The sequence below is a fragment of the Cyanistes caeruleus genome, chromosome 2 (genome assembly GCF_971803275.1).
Source record: "Cyanistes caeruleus chromosome 2, bCyaCae1.hap1.1, whole genome shotgun sequence".
Taxonomy (NCBI): Eukaryota; Metazoa; Chordata; class Aves; order Passeriformes; family Paridae; genus Cyanistes; species Cyanistes caeruleus.
Genome location: NC_141702.1, coordinates 18050938 through 18071881, shown reverse-complemented (window position 1 = coordinate 18071881; position 20944 = coordinate 18050938). Strand labels below are relative to the sequence as shown.

The 20944-nt window shown below is 38.3% G+C and overlaps 1 protein-coding gene and 1 long non-coding RNA gene across 6 annotated transcripts in view; both read left to right on the top strand.

Moving 5' to 3' along the window:
- COLEC11 (collectin subfamily member 11) overlaps positions 1-8480 on the top strand; it is a 38125-nt gene extending 29645 nt beyond the window's left edge. For 2 of the 5 annotated variants that reach the window (XM_023922565.2, XM_086875940.1), the window contains 4 exons: positions 3427-3498; positions 4198-4251; positions 5969-6064; positions 6240-8480. In XM_023922565.2, coding sequence (XP_023778333.1) covers positions 3427-3498; positions 4198-4251; positions 5969-6064; positions 6240-6631 — 614 coding nt within the window. In that variant the 3' untranslated portion in view covers positions 6632-8480. Of the gene's footprint in view, positions 1-965; positions 1051-3426; positions 3499-4197; positions 4252-5968; positions 6065-6221 lie in introns of all 5 variants that reach the window. The other 3 variants (XM_023922564.2, XM_023922563.2, XM_086875941.1) reach the window with 2 other exon arrangements.
- The window catches only part of LOC147654646 (uncharacterized), an 837032-nt gene that overhangs the window by 249849 nt on the left and 566239 nt on the right, over positions 1-20944 (top strand). The gene's annotated exons all lie outside the window — the stretch shown is intronic.

Here is a 20944-nt window from a genome sequence, read left to right as displayed (position 1 = left end):
GAGCCAGCCATGTGCCCTTGCAGTCTGGAAATCCAACCACATCCTGGACTGTATCAACAGCAGCAAGGGCAGCGGGTTGAGGGAAGTGATTCTCTGCTCTACTCTGCCCTCATGAGAACCTTGGCTGGAATGCTGCATCTGGCTCTGGAACCTCCAACACAAAATGAACATGGACCTACTGGAGGAAGTCCAGAGGAGGGCCACAAAGAGTATCAGAGGGATGGGACACCTCTGCCTTGAAGACAGGCTGAGAGAGCTGGGCTTCTTCAACATGCAGAAGAGAAGGCTCCAGGTAGATCTTAGAGGACCCTCCAGTAAAGGGAACCTACAAGAAAGCTGGAAAGGGACTTTTTACAAGGGCATGTAATAGAACAAGGAAGAATGGCTTTAAACTGAAAGAGGACAGGTTTAGATTAGATAAAAGGAAGAAATTCTGTACTGTGAGGATGGTGAGACACTGGAACAAGTTACCCAGGGAAGCTATGGATGCTCCATCCCTCTAAGAGTGTTCAAGGACATGTTGGATGGGGTCCCAAGTAACCTGGTCTAGTGGAAGGTGTCCCTGCCCATGGAAGGGGGTTGGTACTAAATGATCTTCAAGGCTGCTTCCAACTGAGCCCATTTCATGATTCTATGATAAAATGTAACTTATTGTAGCCACCATTCTCTCGCCAATCCATGACCTTCATTAGTGTGTATAACTCAGATTTTTCAGTGTATAGCAGTTTTGTAGCCTGTTGACATATTTGGCATTTTCTGATTTCCAGTTGCCAATAGTTTTTTAAAAATGAAGTGTCCTGAATGTAGATTACTACTGTAGCATCATTATATAGTTTAAAAATACCATTCTCATTCAAGTCAGGCTAGCTATTTGCATTGGGAACGCTGACTGCTGCAAGACTATCGAGGTGTACTGGGGGAAGGACTTTTTAATCTTCATCTATATCTTATGTTCTTTTTCTAAGTATCCTCTGCCGATTGCTGTCAAAGATGGCACTAGATTCAGGAGACCTTTGGTGTGGTTTGGTACACTTCTCCTTTCCTTGTTAGGTAGGTGTCTGTGATGTCCTCTATGTCAAATCATTAATTTGATTTGAATTGTCTTAAAATCTTTAAGTTTGGGAAGAAAACTACTGCTCTCTTCCTTTTAACATGATTCAATTAAATTTGTCTGTGACATGGTGAATTTGCATTTCTGCTAGATTTGTCTTTTTGGTGCCTTTTTCTTTTTCTAGGTAGCTTTATACCTTCTTGTCTGTTACAACTAATCCTGAAGAGATTGCCCATACTCTATGGCCCCCATTTATAGTATTGCACAGAGTCAAACCCCCTCATTTTTTCACTTGTTTTGCAGCCCACCATTCATCTCTGGAATTTTATTTCTTCACTTGTTTGTAGGCCTGAAAAGGCCACCAGGAAGATAATTTAGAATTTCTTTCTCTTCAGTTCCTTCCCAAATCCTTTAAATCTTCTATAATTGGTTCCAGTGTATTCTACCTTCATCTGAGTAGTATGACTGATGACTTTCTTCAGTTTTCTATTCGCTCTTTGTGTTTGATTTCCTATTTTTGGTCTTCGGAGACTTAATTTCTTTTATTATCCCCATTTCTTTCCAGCTATCACTTCCTGATTTCATTAAGACTCCTCAAACTGCATTTTTGACAACCATAGGGCCACTTAAAAGGGCTTTACAAAAGGTATTAAAACTTTTGAAACCCTCAAGGCAGATGGGTCTCTTTTGAAACTTTGTGATTTATTCTGCAGAGGAAGCAGAATAACCAAGCCCCTGGAGTGGAAGCAGGGGTTAGTCACTGTAAGAGAAACCCAAATGTGAACAATTCTTATAATGAGGAAAGAAGATTTAATGTATGTCTTCATTGCTTGAGATAACACACTTTCCTTTTACTTCTGAGCAGAGCACATAGCTTTCACTGGCTGTGACTGAGAAGCAGTTCATTTTCTGGGAAGTTTCTGAGAGAAAGAAAGAGAAATAATTTTATATAGTTTATTTTATTAGATCTATGAGTTTATTTAATTTCAGGTGTAGCAATCTGAAAAGAGAAAGCATTCAAACATCTGCTAATCTGTAATGATAATCCCAATTCATTAAACAAGAGATCATTTTCAGAGCAACTTGATAAACTGATTACAAACTGGTACTTCCAGTAGGAATAGATAAGAGGAAAATATTTCTGGTTTCTGGAGGAAGCCTGTGTCTAGTAGTGTCTGAATTTGATACTTATTAGAAACAAAGAAAAATCTTTCTTCGGTTGTAGGACTTGCAAATAATTAATTAGACCAACAAACCTCACACATTTAGCCTCTGTCAGTTCAGAGGAAATAGACCAACAAACCTCACACATTTAGCCTCTGTCAGTTCAGAGGAAATTGTTTCTTTCTGGCTCATGCCATCAAGTGACAAGGGTTGCTTGATACTTCAAGCAAGAGTAATAGAGATAATATCTCTTAGGCCAGCAGTGATCAGTTTATATTCTGAAACTTGTTATTGATTTCACTTTTAAGTTAAAAGTAATGATAAAGTGGGTCATAAAACTACCCAGCTTTCAAAAATACAGATGTCTGTCCAGCTGCAGTAGCAACAGGGGGCAACAGGTCTTCAGTTGTCATAAATCCACAACTGAGGCTGAGCTACGACAGTTTGCACAAGTCCAGTTGCTGGATCCCTATGTTAGATTTTCTTCCTAGTTTGTCTCATTGTTTCCTTGCACCTGTGTAGTTGGCCAGTGCATAGCAGAGGTCACTTTCAGCAAAGAAGAAATCTTTTCAATAGACATTGAAAGCAGCTTCATAAATATTTCCTAAAGCAGTCTTGGGCCTGGATTTCTGCAGGATGGGAGCCTCAGAAGGCATTCATCCCTGTAGTACCCCCATGTCCACTCTCCTTTAATAGTGTGGTACAGAGGGAAACTTATCTCATGTGACAGTATTTATACTGTATAAATAAGTCATTAGCCCAAAGCCTCCCTCAGTTACAATGGAGTCACTGTCTGAGATGAAATATCAGTTGTGCTTGGATCCTTTAGGTCTCTCAACTCCATGATAGTTTTAATCTACTGATCCTTGTCTGAATGCAACAATCCTCTGTATTTATTTTCAACATAATTCTGTCATGATCAGCTGAAAGAAGTTTGCAAAAGCTTTCCCAGTGGTTTTCAGCCAAGAGCTGTTGACAATTATCCCTTCATGCCTTGTTAATGTCAATTGTTTAGCAAAGATAAAATCACTGTCTAGGTTTCTGTATGTAACTTCTTCACAAGGATTGATCTAGACCCCTGGAGTTCAATGAATATTTGGGATATAGTATGGTTTTGTTCACTATGAAAACTGATATTGCAAACATAGTAGAATCTGAATGAATCAGATTACATTTCTACCTTGTGCCTTTCATCCTTCTCTTGTGTATAGGTGAAATGGGGGACAAAGGACAGAAAGGCAGCATAGGACGGCATGGAAAAATTGGTCCTATTGGTTCAAAAGGTATGTCTAATTCAATTGTTTCTCCATTTGAGTTTCAGGTGAAAAATGTGTGATCATTTATGTCTGAGAAAAGTTTAGGGGCTAACAAGACTCATGGTTTACCTTAGTAAGAATTTTCTGACACTGTAGTCAGGCTCTCACACAGACTCAGGTCACTGAGACATCTCAACCAGTTACCTTTTGCTGTGACAGCAGTATATTTAGTCTTAAAGCACTGTGAGTGGGATCCTGGTTTGAGTATAAATAGGAACTTTGCACTGTCATACAAGTGTGGACAGTCAAAGCAGATGGAAAGATGTGTTGGCATACTATTAAGAGCCAGATGTGTTATGTTGACTACTCCATAGACTTCCTATGTGACTTTGGTACATTTGGAACAGTGTTTACATAATCATCTAGATTATGATTAGAAATTTAGTTCTATCCGGCCCTTTTCCCTCTACAGCATCTGAATCTACTGGTTCTGTGAAGGTTATGAATGTCAAGAAGTGGATATCAGTACATATTATTTGGGTTCAAGTTTCATAGCTTTGGCTGGTCTTTGCTGTGGAATGACTAGGACAGAAAAATATTTATTTTTGCTTGGGCATATTTCTACTTTCTACATTTGAATTTTACTAGAGAAAAAATAGACAAGTGCTAAATGAACTATTGACAGAAAAGGCTGCATTAACATTATGTTATTTTTCATGTCTTCAGGTGAAAAAGGAGATAATGGTGACATAGGACCACCAGGTCCTAATGGTGACCCAGGTAATCCATAACACCTTATTTATGTGAAAGAATTTTCATCACTAGAAATGTATCTGTTTACATACTGGGGGAAATCATTAATGCTTTTTTTCATAGGCACTGTAATATTTCACTGTGATATTTTCAAATGACTTAAAATCATTGGAGTTGCAGTAGTTGCTGGACTGGTAGAGTATATGTTAAAACAATTCTCATACTTTCTCAGAGGAGTAATCTCTCCAGAAACTAGTGGGAACAGAAGTGCAGACTGTGTGTGTCATTCATCACCAGGGCAAAGGGATGTCTCTGTGTATCTCACTTTGTCTTCCAGTTAACACAAAGGAGCAGGTTGGATGCTCCTGCCCCTCCATGGATCATGGTTACAGGAGCAGGAGATTGCCAAGAGCACAGATCACAGAATGGGTCAGGTTGGAAGGGACCATATTGGCTCACCTGGTTCAACCTCTGCTCAAGCACAGTAATCCCAGACCACAGGGCTCAGGATTGTCAGGTGCCCAGACTGTTCATGAATATCTCCAGGGACGGAGATTCCACAGCCTCTCTGGGCAATTTGTTCCAGTGCAAAATCACCTGCACAGTAAAGAAATTCTTCCTCATATTCAGGTGTAACTTCCTTTGCATTAGTTTCTGCCCATTGTCTCTTGTCCTATTGCTGGGCACCACCAAGCAGAGCCTGGCTCAGTCTTCTTGTCACCACCCCTTCAGATGCTTACAGGGGGTATATGGATCTTCCAGAAGTATATAGATGTTCTAGAGAAACAGCCTAGTGTAAGAAGTGCAAGCCTTGCAAGAGTGGCAGGTTTGGATTTGACTGAATTTGTTCTTTCCTGACAGAGTGCCTTGGAGGTGTACAGACTAGATTTCTCACGAGAACATAATTTGTCACTCTGATTCTTGAGCCAGCATGCCATGCACCTGGCCAGCATGCAGTTTTGTATGGCATGTACCTTGTGCTTAGACTGATTTACACAACTGAGCTGAGTAATTGGGTAGTCCAATGCAGATTTTAATAATTACATACAGACCTGCAAACTGTAATAAATGCAAACTGTAATTGATCCTCATTTTGAGATATGTGGTCAAAGATGTAACAATTATGCTTTTAGTAGTCACATTCAGATTATCTTTGTCAAACCTATACCAATTTGGGTTAATAGATGCTTTTCTATTGTCTAATTTTATTGTCAGAAGTATTGTAAGTTCAGTACTTTCAAAAACACAGAACTGCATTTTGCAGGTAATTATGTGCATTATGTGGTTAGAATTTTGGATCTGCTGTGATGTGTTCCTCAGGAAGAACTTGCAAACAATGTTTTTTGCTGTGAAAGAAGTCCTTGAGAAAACTAAAGAAAATGGGAATTTCTGGAAAATGTTTTTAGTTAAAAAATATTTTGTGTGTGTGTATTTTGCAGAGAATATCTGTCTGTGTTTAGGTTAGTGCTAATTATTCAGGAGCTAAAGATTTGTAGCCCTGTAGATCAGGGCTGAAGATTTGTAGGAAGTGAACTGAGCTGTTCTGCACAGGTTCAGACACCCCTGAGAATCATAACGGTGCAAGATAGTGAAGGCGCTCATTTTCTATCTGTTTCTTGCAAGACAGCTTTCTCCAGGGCTGCCACGCTGGGCCTATTCATAAAATTGTTAGAGATAAAATTGTTGAGATAATTGTTGAAATTAGGTAGGTTTTTGATTTGGGTGTATCTGTATCGTTTCACAGGCATCCCTTGTGAGTGCAGTCAGCTAAGGAAGGCTATTGGTGAAATGGATATTCAAGTAGCCCAGCTGATGACAGAACTAAAATTCATAAAAAATGGTAGGTTAATTTTATATAACTGTTTGTCCTTTCTTTTTGCCTCATTTTATCGGTGCAATCGCTCGTAAAGAGCGTCACCGTTCCACATCTGATTTGTGAAGCTATTTTGGGGTGTGCAGTGAGTTGGTTTATAGAAACGCGAGTGCTCACTTTTCAGCACTGCCCTCCCCCGCAGCTGTCGCCGGCGTGCGCGAGACAGACAATAAGATATATCTGCTGGTGAAGGAGGAGAAGAGGTACAAGGAAGCCCAGCTGTACTGCCACGGCAGAGGAGGGACGCTGAGCATGCCCAAGGATGAGACTGCCAACAACCTGATTGCCTCGTACATCAACCAAGCTGGGCTCACCAGAGTCTTCATTGGGATTAACGACCTGGAGAAGGAGGGGAATTTCGTCTACTCTGACCGGTCGCCCATGCAGACCTTCAACAAATGGCGCAGCGGAGAGCCCAACAACGCCTACGACGAGGAGGACTGTGTAGAGATGGTGGCGTCCGGAGGCTGGAACGATGTTGCCTGTCACATTACCATGTATTTTGTGTGCGAATTTGACAAGGAAAATGTCTAAGCTGCTCTGCTCTTTCTTTTTTTTTTTTTTTTTTTTTAAAGAAAATTTTTTGAGGCAATTGTACGAGTTGCTCCATGTTTATAGAGTGCAAGTGGAATTTTGCAAGTGTGCGGCATCAGAGTTGTACAGCTGTAAATACAGTTTAGGTATTTCAAATATCAGAATTTACCCTTCAGAAGGGAAGACCAGTAATAAGGCATAGCTTGGTTGATTTTTTTTTTTTTTTTTTTTTATGTAGGAAAATGTATCTATCTAGATAAAAATGTGCTTTGGGGCTAAATTTTGCCCTTACAACAGTTAACAAATGTGATTACATGACTGCAAAAGAAGGCAGAATTTGGCCCCTAGTTATTAGAATGGTTAGAATTAGATTCCTGATATTCTTTTATCTTAGTAAAATTTGTAGTTATAGATGATAATTACTTGTGCTACAGGGATATTTTGGCAACAAGACAAATATTTTGCATACTCTAGTTAATAAGGACAAATATTACTATAGGTTTTTTGAATGTTACTATTTTTTTTTTTTTAAACTGGTTAAAGCAAACCAGAAAGTCTACCAATTTTCTAATGTTTCTTTATTAAACTGTTCATAGATGTATGACCAAAAAGCATTTAAGTAAATTGAATTTTAGTGCTGAGGGAGGACAAAGTCTAGTGAAAAGTGTACCTGCCCATGGCAGGAGTTTGGAACTGAGTAATCTTTAAGGTCTCTTCCAACCCAAACTATTCTATGATTCCATGATTCTATGCTGAAAAAATTCTTATAATTTAGTAACTAAAGAGGGCTTCCATCCAGATGGTGTTTTGGGGTTGGCTAAATGCAAAAGTAACAATTAGATTTTCTGCATTCTTTACTTAAAAATGAATCAGTGCATGAAGTATTTCAGAAGCTAAATTATTCCCTAAAGTAAATGTTTCACATTTTTTTAAGATAATCTTGATACATATTGTTACAAAACAAGCAAAATACCAGCCCTCCACAATTTAAGGCAGACTTCATATATATGCAATTAAGCTCATGAAAACATATTATCTATGGGTTCCTTTTGGTAAGAAAACAGCTTACATGTTTACACAGATTGTTAAAATAATCTCCTGAAAAGCAGAAAAATTTTGGAAATTTTCCTGATTATGTGTATAGCAGTAATAAATAACTTTGCACAAATAATTTATGTACCAAATTTACAATTGCATATGATGAAAAATGTGATGTATATTTAAAAAAAACCCCAAGAAACCAACAGCATAATTTCACAAAAGAAATTATGAATTACTTTAAATCTTCCCAGGTGCCAGATGCATGATACCTCATCTCACTGTTAGGCAGAAAAAAACTGACAAAATTTGCAAAATCTCTGACTGTGTTTTTCCTGGAATACTCTGAGCAGAGTTTTAAGATGATTTTTAAGGATAAAAGATCGTTGCATAACATTCTGATCAAAATGTGTGTCTGATGATAATGGCAGATTGGTGTATAGGATATCCACAGTGGATATGGCATATGGCCCCAAAGATTTCCTTACAGCAAGGAAACCAATTCATATCAACTCTGCTGTGCTGTGGCATGTAAACAATCAATGACCATACGATGCTGTTCATTTCCACTGCTGACATCATTTGTTTTATATACCTAAGAGAACAAACTGTTTTGCTTGCTATATTTACTCTGTAAATCTCAATCCTTTCTCTCTCTCTATATATATATGATTGTTATTAATTTTAAAGATAACTAGCAGTACTATAGTATCCTATAGTATTTGATTATCAGCCCAGCTCCAGAGCAATCACTCAAAATGAATGGGTCCTTTGATTGCATTATTTTCTTTTAATAAAGATAGGTATGATACTTGTGTGTTAGTCATTCTTCCAACTGCATATTGAAAACTATTAAATAATGTGAATCTCCTTCTACACCAATATTCAAAGGCTATGGAATTTGCTGGGAGCTACAATTCCAGTAGAGCAATTTGTTTAGAGTAGTGTCTTTTGAATATCACGATTGTTTCCTGCCTCCTATGGAAATCCTCAGAAACCATTTCAATCTCCAACATACTTTTGTGAAATCATTTGTGCTATATTAAAACAGTCCAAACCTGGGCTACAGATATTTGAAGTTCCCTCATTATGAGTGCTGAAGTTGCTGTTTTTCACCTAGGTTTTGCAAGTTTCTATTGTATTGTTCAATTTCCTCAGAAAGATGAGAAGAGGCCTTTTAGGGAGATGGGAAGCTTTTTGAGATGGCAAATGCTTCTATTTTAACTGATGTCACACCACATTTTAAAGATTGCATTGATATGTAGAGCATTTAAACAGTCTCAATTTCTATTAAAATTTAGGATAAAAAGTAAAAACAATGGGAAAGAATATTTATTTTTCCTAGTTTTCATGTTCTTCACGATATGTTTTTTGCAATGCTTGATATGAGGTAGAAACTAAATTAGTTTCTTTGTCAGATACCTGTACACTGGCTGCAGCAGCCCTTATTTCACCATTTGGGCAAAGGGAGCAAGGAGAGTGTGTGAGGTCTCTAGCTGTCCTGCAAGGGGCAACAACAGCACATCTAATACATACCCCTCCGAGGAACTGGGTGAGAAATGATGGGGGCATTGGAAATGAATCAGCCCTTCAAAATTTCTTTCACTCTCTAGTTGCTGATGCCTGCAGGTAGACCCTTGCTGGAGGCAGAAATCAATGTTGCATGTAGTGCTCAGCCTGCATGAAGCCTGCTGACATGCTTGGTAAGCTTTCCATTACTCTCCCTGGAATTTAGAACTGTTGTTTTTCCAAAAAATGAAATGAGTAATAAGTTAATTTTATTTGGGGTGTTTTCCATGTGCATTAAAACCTGCAGTTGTAATATAATTACTCATTTTATGTAGCTCTGCAGAAGCCTTTGGAATATGTCTGTCTGGCAAGCACAGGTGTTTCTCAGACTATGCTTATATGATCTATTTTGAATGGATAATTTTTCCTCATAAATATATTCCCATAGCCCTTATTTATTTTTTTTTATTGAATAAAGGGCATCCTTTAGCATTTTAAAAAGGCAACAAAGCAGTTGTTTGGTTTTTTTTTAATGTAGTCACCTATTCATGTTTTCAAATGTCTTCTCATAAAGTGTGAATTTCATTCAACTGTGCTGTGCACCTTTAACTGCTAAGGCTGTGTGTTGCAGTACTGGTGTCAGGGCAGACATGCACTCCCCTTCTAGGAGGGGGCTTGGTGAAGATAGAACATTTAACTGTCTGAGTCCAAGGGGAGCTCCATTGCCTGTGAGAGCTCTGACTTGCTCTAGACATCTTGGGAGAGCCCTGAATCATGTCTGATCCTCATCACCACACAGATTTGCCACTCCACAACCTCACTCCTTGGTAGAAAGTGCTGCTCCCACTTGCCTTTTTATTTTGCTCAGCTCCTGGCTCACCATCCCTCGTGAACCAGCTGCTCCTCACTGTGCTCTGACAGCTGACATGATTATCCCTGGAAAAATGGGTTTCTTACAGGTTTGTTAGCAGCAGAACTTCTCCTTGACTGTGAGATTTAAATATTCTTATATCACAGAGAAGAACTGTAAAAAAAATTAATATTCATATGTGGGATATAGAGCATCCTTATTCATGTAAGTAAAATGGAGTGCTTCATTTTTCATAAGCTCAGTAAATGCCAGTTCAAATATGCTTCACAAAATAGCAGCTGGTTGGACCTTTTGTTGTTGCAGTTCTTGATGAAAAGCAAAAGAAGACGATATTAAAATAATTTTAATTGAAAAATATGATGAAGGTTCACAATGGAGGAAGACTTTTAAACTAAGTATTTTCCAAGATGTTTGCTTTTAGAATTTTTCAGAATTTAATTTACAAATTCTAAAGTTTTATTTTGACCCGTAAAGGAATTTGATTTTTATAATATTGTTAATATGTGTTACACCTGTCAGTAAGAGTGATCTGTATAATGTTTGAAATATTTTACTTTGTTCTTTAGGTCTTGATTTCCAATGGGAACAAGTTATCTTTTTAACACTTCTGTTTGCCATGCTGAAAGACTGACATTGGAATTGTTTTTTCCTCCTGGGCCTGCTATGACACTGTAAATGCTTTGAGTACAAAACAATAGATACCTCAATTACATTACATAGAAGATGTAATTCTTAGTGATTATGAAAATTATTCATTTAAGTATTGTGCCATATAACTAATAGTTTATGCACTGTTCCAAATCTCCAAGCCAATCATTAGAGAAGATAAATACAAGCCTTTTGAAACCTGAAAATCTTACAAATATACTTTCATCCTGAATTAAAACAAATATTTGTCAAAGTAACCATATTTACAGTTAAGTAGAAACTCAGGGTTTCCCCTATATCCAGATCTAGTTTTTGTGGGAAACTGAGTGACTTGTGATGGTCATGGCTGAATCAAATCCTTGAGTAGAGAATTAGCCAACAATGCAATGATGTGTGACTTCACCCTTTGCACTTTCTGAACTGCACCCCTTCAGCCTTTGTTGGTCCAAGGGCCAATGTCTTTTCACTGAAGATTCTGGTGTTCAGTTTTTGGCTTGCCTGTAGTGCTAACAGTTTCTGCTAACATGTCTGCCACAGTTAACAGATGAAGAGGTGGGATTTTTTCCACTGTGGGGACCTGGAAGTGCTTGTAAAACTGGCTGTGATGGGAAAGGTATTGTGCAAAACTGGAGCTGGCCACTCACCCCTTCCTTGGGGTGCATATTCCTGGCCAGGGAGAGTCAGTCCAGCCTTCCAAGAGAAAAATGACCTTGTTATTGTGGGTAAAAAGAAACCAGAGTTTTAAGATTCACCTAGGGAAAAAAATGTGCAGTGAAGGGTTTTGACTATTTACTTTACAGATAAGCTGTGAGAAAAAACAGTTTAGTTTTAATTTTGCTGTATTAGGAGAGTACAAACTATGTGAAATGGGAGAGAAAGTGTTTGTGGAGAGGATGCAATTGTGTGCTCAAGGTGTTTTTCTGGATGTGAGTCTCCTCTTAACCCACAGCTTTTCTATTGGATGAGGAGGGAATCCTCTCAAGAGAGAGAGCACAAAATGGAAAAGGTGGAAGAAGCAGCGAGTGGACGTGCAGAACTGGCAGTGAGTGGGATGCCCATGAGGTGGAATGTAAATGTTACCTCCAGCCATTCTTCTGCTTCCTGCCAGGGAAGTGTAATTGTCTTGCCCTTTACATCAAAATGTCTCACTGTAGCTCTGGATGGGTAACTCACAAAAATAGAGTAAGGTGACCAATTTAGTGTAATATCTGTGCCTAAATAAAGCCCAGTTTGGGTCTATGGACAAATAATAGCATCCACCACACTTTGGGTATATTAATGTGCGAAATCACAGGGGATATAATTAAGCACTGCTATTCAAAGGCTAGCTATGTAGTATTGATGAGCTTCTGGATATTCTTCACATATAAAAGTGTGAATGCTGCCAGGAATCCAGCAACAGAAGGTCTGGCATGCAGCTGAACAATGCAGGTGTTACCATACTATCATCTAGTGGCAGTAAGAGTAAAAATGAAGGAGATGAGTGGTATTTTGCTTCTGCTTGCATCGGTTGCTGTGTTGCAATCACTAACACTGTATTGAACAACTGACTTCCCAGCTCTGAAGTCTTTAGTCAGCTTTCTTCTTCTTTTTTTTTCCTTTGTGAAAAGATTATTTTGAATTATTACAAAGAGACGTGCACTGATTTTAAGTCCAATTCTCAGGTGGGAGTTTTGACGAAGAAGTGAGAAATGTGCCCAAATGAGCTCAATTATCATGCCTTGGAGTGAAGAAAAAGAAAACATGTCAAGCTGTGCTCTGCAGGCCAGCATCTAAATTGCAGGTGCAGATCTTCACCTGGCATCAATCAACTCCAGTGAAGCCAAATTGATTAATACCTGCTGAGGATTTGAGACAGTATCATTATCAAATCTAGATCTATGCTTATTTTGGAAAGAATGTGAGAGAAGCATTTTGATATTTATAATTTATTCCGAGCACTTTAAATGTTATTCAGAATCTGAGCCACTGCAATGGGTGCCTCTCCCATGAAGATTTCTGGGTGATAATCAGTTTTGAGACAAATACTGAATGTAAAATAATTGAACCAGGTCTATCATGAGGAACTTTGTCCTTGCAAATACATAAGGGGTATGACGTAGGACACATAGAAGCAGTGAAAGCATTCAGCACAAAGAATAAGTCCTCTATCATTTTATATTCTGTGAAAATGAAACCGTTGCTTTTTGCCGTTGCAACATTTAGCCATAGGAGAAGACAGGGTGCCATCTAGCGAAGAAAAGATTTGTTGCAGAGCTAAAGAACCACAAATCCAACTTTGTTCCTGCTTTATTCTTCGGTATAAAATGAATGATATGGTCATCATGCAAAAGGAAAAGTGTAAAATATGTTAAGTCCACCGTGTTGTAGAACACAGAGATAAAAAAAGGTATAAAAATGCAAAATACTAATTTTTACAAGATACTTTATATACAAAATACTTTACAAAATACTTTATATACAAAATTTTTACAAATACAAAATGCCCTGCACATATATACGTCAGCTTGTTTTACTTAATCCAACTCCCTGCTTCTTCTTCAGCATTACTACCCCTCTGTTCTACATAAATAAATCTAATATAGCAACCTGTGACATATTAGGCATAATTCACCACCTTTTCCAAATATCCCCAGCTGTGTTAGCAGAAAACTTACAGCTGCCCTTGATTCAGGGAATTCCTTTTCCATCCTGATGTTTGTCTATAGCTTCTGAAAATGGGAGATAAATGCTGTATTCTTTACACTTGCATTGGAAAAGTATAAATGCATTACAGCTGATGTGTTGACATCAGCACTCCGTTGTTAATCTCTCTATTAAAAAAACATTCTTTGAGACTACTGCCCTGGTTTACACAGTGCCCTCAGTTTCCTTCTTGCAGCTTATCTTTCTTTTGCATCGGCCAGACCCAAAGTGAAGTGAATTATGTATATTGATTATATGTTCCATACTGTAGTTTCTTGGGGATTGGTTTGCCTGTGCAGTTGTTTTGAATCACAAGCAACTTAAAAAGGATTCTTTGACAATATGGTTCAAAATATTAACAAAGGCAAATCTCCTTTCTGTCTAGACATTTTTTGCTTTATAATAAATAAAATATCCACAAATCTAACCCATGAGACAAATAAGTTAAACCAAAATGGGCTGGTTTCTAACAGATGAGAAGTCAGTGGCCATTGACCTTTAAACTCAGGTAAAATGGTGCCTGAGTTTGCTGATGCCAGGCTGTGCTGTGGCATGTCCCCTGTCAGCTGACACCAGAGAAACCTGCTCTGAGGCTTTGTGGACCAGTTTTGCACAGGCCCAAATCTCTGTTTTTAGCACCACTTGCAGATCATTATCAAGCAGCCCCTGCCTCAGGTACTGGCTGCTCCTTTGATCAGCTGTGTTAACCTGCTGTTTCAAGAACAGACCTAATGTGATTGCCTGGTATATTTCCTTAAAATAACTTTGAACCTTGTAGCCGTTGTCAGCCAGGTGTGACATAAGGTCTCTGGGATTTTCAAACACTTCATGTGAAAATGCGAATGGGCAGTAAACAAAGATTTTCCTCCTCCAGAGATGGCTGCAGTAGGAACTCACCTGTCATTAAACACCAGAGAGCCATCTTGGAAACAGACTATACAAAATCTTAACCACAGGAAAAGAGTTGATTAGAAATTGTCCTTTCGAGGCACTGAAGATTTGAACTAATCCAGTATTGATGGACACTAGAGGAAACCCATCTTTCTGCTGAATTACCCACCGAACAATTCACCTGCTCTGTGATGTCCAGTTGATGTTATGCTGCCTGCAGGGAACAGTTTCCATCCATGTCACTTCAAATCAGCTTTGCTGTGATTTGAGTGTAAATGATATTTGATCATATTTTTACTTAATCCCACACTGATCCTATGCCTTTCCCCTCCATTGTTGAGATTGCTAACCAGGGATAAAGAAAGAATTTTCAAAACCACTCAGCATTGTCCTGGCTCTCCTTGGAGCAAGAAAGGGAAAGACAGAGCTGGGCAGTAGAGCCCTGTGCCTCCCGCTTTTTCTGCTGTATGGGTTCTGCATGCTTTATGTTTGCATTTATAGAATGTATAATGCCTTTTCCCACTGCCTCTATTTTGCTTCCCTTACTCCTTATACTTGTTCATGTGGAAATGGGATACAAGAAAATGTCTTTTCTGCTGTTTAAACAAGTAATATGTATGTGTGACTGGAGACTGCACATAAGTGCATTCATAGAAATCCATTTTTAATAGTGAGCAGGCAGGGAAAAAATCATTTGTTGTAAGATTACAGAGGGGGAATATTTAAACCTGTTATGAAATTTTAAAAGGTCTTAAGGAGTATGATAATGATTATGCAGACTAGGTTTATTGCTAGGTATGTAGTGAAAATGAAAAGAAATCAAAAAAACCCACAGTGGAAATCAATATTAACTAAGGTATTATATATGAAATTAGTCTTGAAAATAAGAAAGGAATATTACATGTAAAAAAGGATTAAAGGGAAGCAAACACGGACCGTAATTACCTGGACTGTTCCTTACTGTTGAGGGTTTTGGTGACCCTCTTTTACCTTTAATTTCCCAGAACTGTTCTTTTTTTAAATGTGACTTCACACTAGGTACTGTTTTTTGGCTTATTCTTACAGGTTGCTTTGTGTGATCTCTATCCCTGCTTCATTACCAATCTGTGCTGGAGGATGCTCACCTGCTGTGGCAGTGTGTGGGACTCACTGTACTGGGACTGCACTGTAGTGGGCAGCCTGACCTGGTAGTTTGCTTAATCGAGGTCACATTTTGCATCCCTTGGTCAGAGGCCAGCAGATAAATCTGCTGAGTGTTTTGGATGTCCTAGGGTGCCTAACAGGGCACTAGGCACTTCTGTATGATGCAGCTGAATTGATCCATCAGGATGATCAGTTCAGCCTTCTGGTTTGCTGGAGCCCTTGCCTGAGGTCTGGTGGTTGGGAGCTGTCTCCTCCAGTTTTAAACATCAGCACTGTCGATATATGCGTCTGAGCTAGTCACACTGTCTCTCTAGTCTGTGGGGAGAAATAAGTGCATTCAGGATATGATTCATCTGTCCTATTTTAGATGTCTAAATTGGGATAGGAATGTTCCTTGTTCTGATTCTTCATTTCTTTCATATGCCCTGAGGTGAGACCAAGGTGACAAGCTAAAATGCAGACATTTCTGACTGATCAGTTGAATCCTACCCATCAAATCTCAGTAGCTTCCACCACAAAATCCCCATTATGTGGAACTGCCACTCAAATGTTTCTTTTGCTGACCGGTGGTGCTTGTCATGTAAGGTTATGAGGGGAGATTGTAGAAGGTTTTGAAGGAGGTGTGACAACCACTAGAAGTGCATGACCTGTGATGGGTGACTTTTTGTCACATGGTGGATCCAGATGCCTCTTCTATCATGCAACCCAGCGTGGTACAGCCTCATGAGTCACACTCAGGAAAAAAAAAATCAATGCTCTGCCTGCAGAAAATAACTCTCCTTTCTTCCTTTCTCAAACTGGCAGTTATGATCACTGTGTGAGAGGCAAGCTGAATTTGTTCTTACTTCTCTTTCTTGCATGAGAGAGAGAGAATAATCCCTGCAAACTGTGATGTTTGCCTTTCCTTGTCTGTGCTGCAAAGCAATAAATAGCACCTCCAGGAGAGACAATGGACACAGAAAGAAGAAAACACAGGCACAGACATGGCAGAGACCATTTCAGTGACTTCCATGCACAGATGTTCTCACTTGGCTGATTTCAGTAGCCAAAGCTCAGCAGAGAAGCACAGCGTGTGTGCTCCATAGCCCAGACAGACACATATTGAATGTTATAAAAAGACTTCTGATTTCCTGCTTGTAAATGTAAAATCAAACAATTGTTCCTGATCTGGGGAGCAGCATTTGAATCTCATACATCATACACTGTGTGTGGTATCTCTGCCCTTTTAAGCGTGTGTTGGGGATTGTGGGGGCGTGTGAGACATCCTGTGGTCCTGTTGCAATGGTCAGTGCTGATCAGCAGAGCTGGGGCCAGGCCTGCACATCCAGCAGCATCACTGGGGTACACAACTGTATCATAACTACATCAGACAATTGTCTGATGGTGCATAATGAAAATGCTTTACTGAGGTGCTGGTATTATATAAACAACATGTTTCTTTTTAATTTGATGAAATAAGCTTTTGAATGCTGTGGTGACATAGGAAAGGCTGAAAGATTCACTCTCCCACGGTTAGTTGCAATCAGATTTTTGATGCAATTAATTTTAACAGGGGAAGAGAATCACAGGTCAAAAGAGAGAAAGGGCAGGTGTAAAAATACTTAGAAATGTTCTAGTCAGCAGGATTAGGTGAAATGTGGTTGAAGGTTGCCAAAGCAGCTGCTGAACTATTAGTGATTGTCTTCAGATGCTTGTGGAGGACCAAGAGGTCCCACAGCCCTAGAGAAGCCTCCAGATAGTACCTTTATTTAAAGAAAAAGAAATACAAAGTAACTCATCAGGCAGATAAATTGGATTATCACAGCAAATGTCTAAACAAATAAAGGGAAAACACAGGTGGATAATAAAGTGGTGGAAATAATTGTGGATTTGTCAAGAGCAAATCATGTTGAATCCTCCTTTATATATCTGGCTTCTTTGCTGATCTGGTAGATGTAGAAAAACAGTAAGATGTTGTATTCTAAGTGCTCACATGTCAGATGGGGTATAGCTCTGATTCATTTCTATAAAGTGAGTGCACTGCTTAAAAAAAAAACCTGCTAAAAAACATTATCTGTCCTTTGGGGTAAAAAAGAGAGGATATTTGAAGTTAGAGCTCTGTGAGGTTTATCCTGAAAACAATTCTACTCAGTATTCATGTTGTTGTTTTCAATGACATAATGAAAGAGTAAAGAGGACATCAAGAACTGTGGGAGACAGTATAATGTTTAAAGTTGATTTTTACTGTATGGGAAATTGCCAGATATCGATGACTGAAATGCAATAACAGAAAGGGAAAAGTATTGTACATAAGAAAAAGTGACCAGCCACCCCAGAATATGTGAAAGATGAAAGAGGCTTGGAGGTTTAGGGTTAATGTCAGTGCTAAATTGCAAAAGACTTAAAGATTTTTTTTTGTTTATCAAGATATTTCAGTCTGGGATATACTAATAAAGGACATGGAAGGGAGTTAATTTCTTTTCCATTGTATAGTTGGGGTCTCAGCTGGAATAATGGGCTCTCTTCCAAGCAGTGGATACAGACAAAGTGTAGGGAATCCAAAGGTGAAACAATAAAACTGATGAACATCTGGCAAATATGAAAACAGCTGTGAAATAAGCTCCATTTGATCTAGAGGAGATTTAAGTAAGGAAGTGTATGATGCAAGTGTGTGATGATGAAGACTAAAGACTCTTTATAATGATCAGAACTGATTATTTCCAATATCTGCTCATGATGTGGCATGAAAAAATAAGTTAATTGTGAAGCCAATGGGATTTGGTTTTGATACTGGAAAAAAACTAACAAAAGGGACACTTGAGCTCTAAAACAGATTTTATAGTGAATCAGTGTTATCTATCTATAATTGTTATTATTACTGTCATATTGCTGTGTTCTTCACAGAAGTATTGCCCCATTATTTGCAAAAAATTCTTCTTGTCTTATTTTAAAGGCAAGATAACCTGAATCTGGTTCCTTCCAGGCCCATGTGTCCAGTGCCATGATTCTATGGCTTCTTTTACTGGCAGAGTACAGTGTGACGATGCTTGACAATAAGTGCAAAGCAGAATTGCACAAAAAGGATTTTGAGCCTTCTCAGCCAGCTGTATGCTGTTCTGGCTGCCTACCTGTGCATGCCTGGCATCAAGGATGCACAATTATGTTGAGGAATTTGTTGATTTTCCTGTCCCAATCCTTTGCAGATCTCGTAGCTCAGGCTCCTTTGGGCCAGCTTAGCACCAAGGGCAAATCAAATGATAAGAGGCTGAGCTCCTGTGGCTGGTGATGTTGTGCTGTGCTCCTGGCATGGTGCAGAAGAGGCCAAAGGCAGCCAGGAGAATATGCCCCTCATGAAATCTTGCTATAAGCATGTTAGGCTAACTTCTGCAGTGCTAAGATATAAATAGCCATAGGTCTTTACACTGCAAAAAGAATTACACCCACACACATAGAATATCACTCCAAAATAAGGAAACTAAACAGTAATTGTTTGGCATTTTAGAATCAAGATTAAGTCCAGGGATTGTTTGCTTCTCAGATCTAAAGCTTTGTTTTGGGATGTCCATGATATTTTCTAGACTTTGATCTCTCAACAGAGAGTCTCTAGCAGAAACTAGGGTGGAAACAGACATAAAATAATTATTATTTTAAGATTTCTAAGTTATATTTTTGAGAGATAGAAATATATAGTATATATTATATATAATATATATATAGAAATATAAAGATAGTTATATATATCTGTCTATATATTAAATATATATATATATATAAAATATATAGAAATATAAGGGTAGTTCTATTGGAATTAGTTATTCAACTTAAATATTTGTTTTCTACAGCAATGTCAAAGAACCCTTGTAAATGTTTCAAGTAGAACTTCACATCATTTATTTTTGCTGAGGATGATTCCAACTAGCTTTATGATAGCTTTTGGTACTTGTATGGGAAGAGCCATAGTTGAGTTAGTTATAGAAAAGCTGGTCCTTCCCATACTTTGGGTGCTTCTCACAAATTCACAGACCTCTACTGTAACTCACCCCTCTTCCTGCTCTATTCAGGTGTTGTTTCCCTGTTCCAAGGCTGTATGACCCTATCACTTCTCCTCTGCTGCTGCCCTGCTCCTCTTCCCACACTACCATATGTCCTCCTGCTCAGGAAGTAGGTGATGGATGGTGTCAGCTGTTGGACTCAGCCAAAAGAAGAGTCAGAGTTAATACAGGGTATGTTTTTCTTACATGGATTGCCCTGTGCTCATCACTTTATGTTCTCCAAAATGGTCTTCTGGCAACTGTTGATTAAAACATTGAAAGTAAATTACTAAGTCTCTGATTGAAAAAATATCAAGCAAAACATTTAGCATTTCCCTAAACCTATTGCTTGCATCTCTGATGCAGACAATGTCCTTTACCAACACAGAAACCTTTCCTAGGTTAAATCTGGGCCATCTTAAAGTCTAAGCTATGCAGGCTAAGACTGAGATCTCCTTTTGCCCTGTGGTTCTACAACAGTCCTTCCTGTCTGGTCAAGTGGGAATCCAGGAATCACCCTTACTACTAAAAATTATGATTGTGGTAAGTATATATTTTTATAATATGACTCTGCAATAAAAACATAATTATTTGTCAGCCTTACATACTTGGAGGAAATATCATTTTTAAAACCTTAAATTTTACAATTCTTTGTCACCCAGTACATGTCTCATGGTTTTCAGTGGTGTGTATTGTAAAACATGTAGATGTAAAGTAGTACCCTGAGTAGATGTGTAAGTGCTCTTTGAAACTAATAGCTAATTCCATTCATATCAGCTTTCTTGGCCTCTGAAAGGGCAGAGAAAAGTTGCAGACATACAAAACAATTGACCTTTTATATTCTGGTCATCACAGAGCAGAAAAACTCAGTATTTATCTGATTTCCTATATGTAAAAGAAGGTACAGAAAAAAGTAAGCTTCTGTTTCTAGGTGAAGATCAAAAAGTGTTTTATAGACCATAAAAACTGAGGTTCTCAGCATCCCTGTGAATTAGGTAATGATCTAATTTTCCATGTGGGAGAAACTAAGGCATAAAGTAATCATCAGATTTATCAACCATATCATTGCAATCCTGTGATAAAAATCAGAATAAAATCTGAAAATCTTCAACATAGTCCTTTGCTTTAATTAAAACTGTTTCCGAAAATAAGTGGTTCTTAGCAATTTTAGTAGAGGTACAGGTTGAAATTCTGCTAATATAACTCATTGAAATTTATATTGAATATTTTAAAGCTTGGAAATTAGGTTCTTGTCTTCTGAGGATGGGCATGAACAGCCTAGAGCAGAGCTGTATATATATACATATATATAGAGCAGAGCTCATAAAAAGAAAGTTAATTTTTGTTTGGCAGAACACTCTCCTCCTTGTACTTTACCATAAACTATAGGTCACCAGCATAATCCCCCTCTTTTTATGTGCCTTTGAAGTAAATCGAATTATGTACTATAAGAGAGAGATTGTTAAGGAAAGATGAAAAAATACCCCTCTGAATTGCTTTGTATATGAAATCTCATGC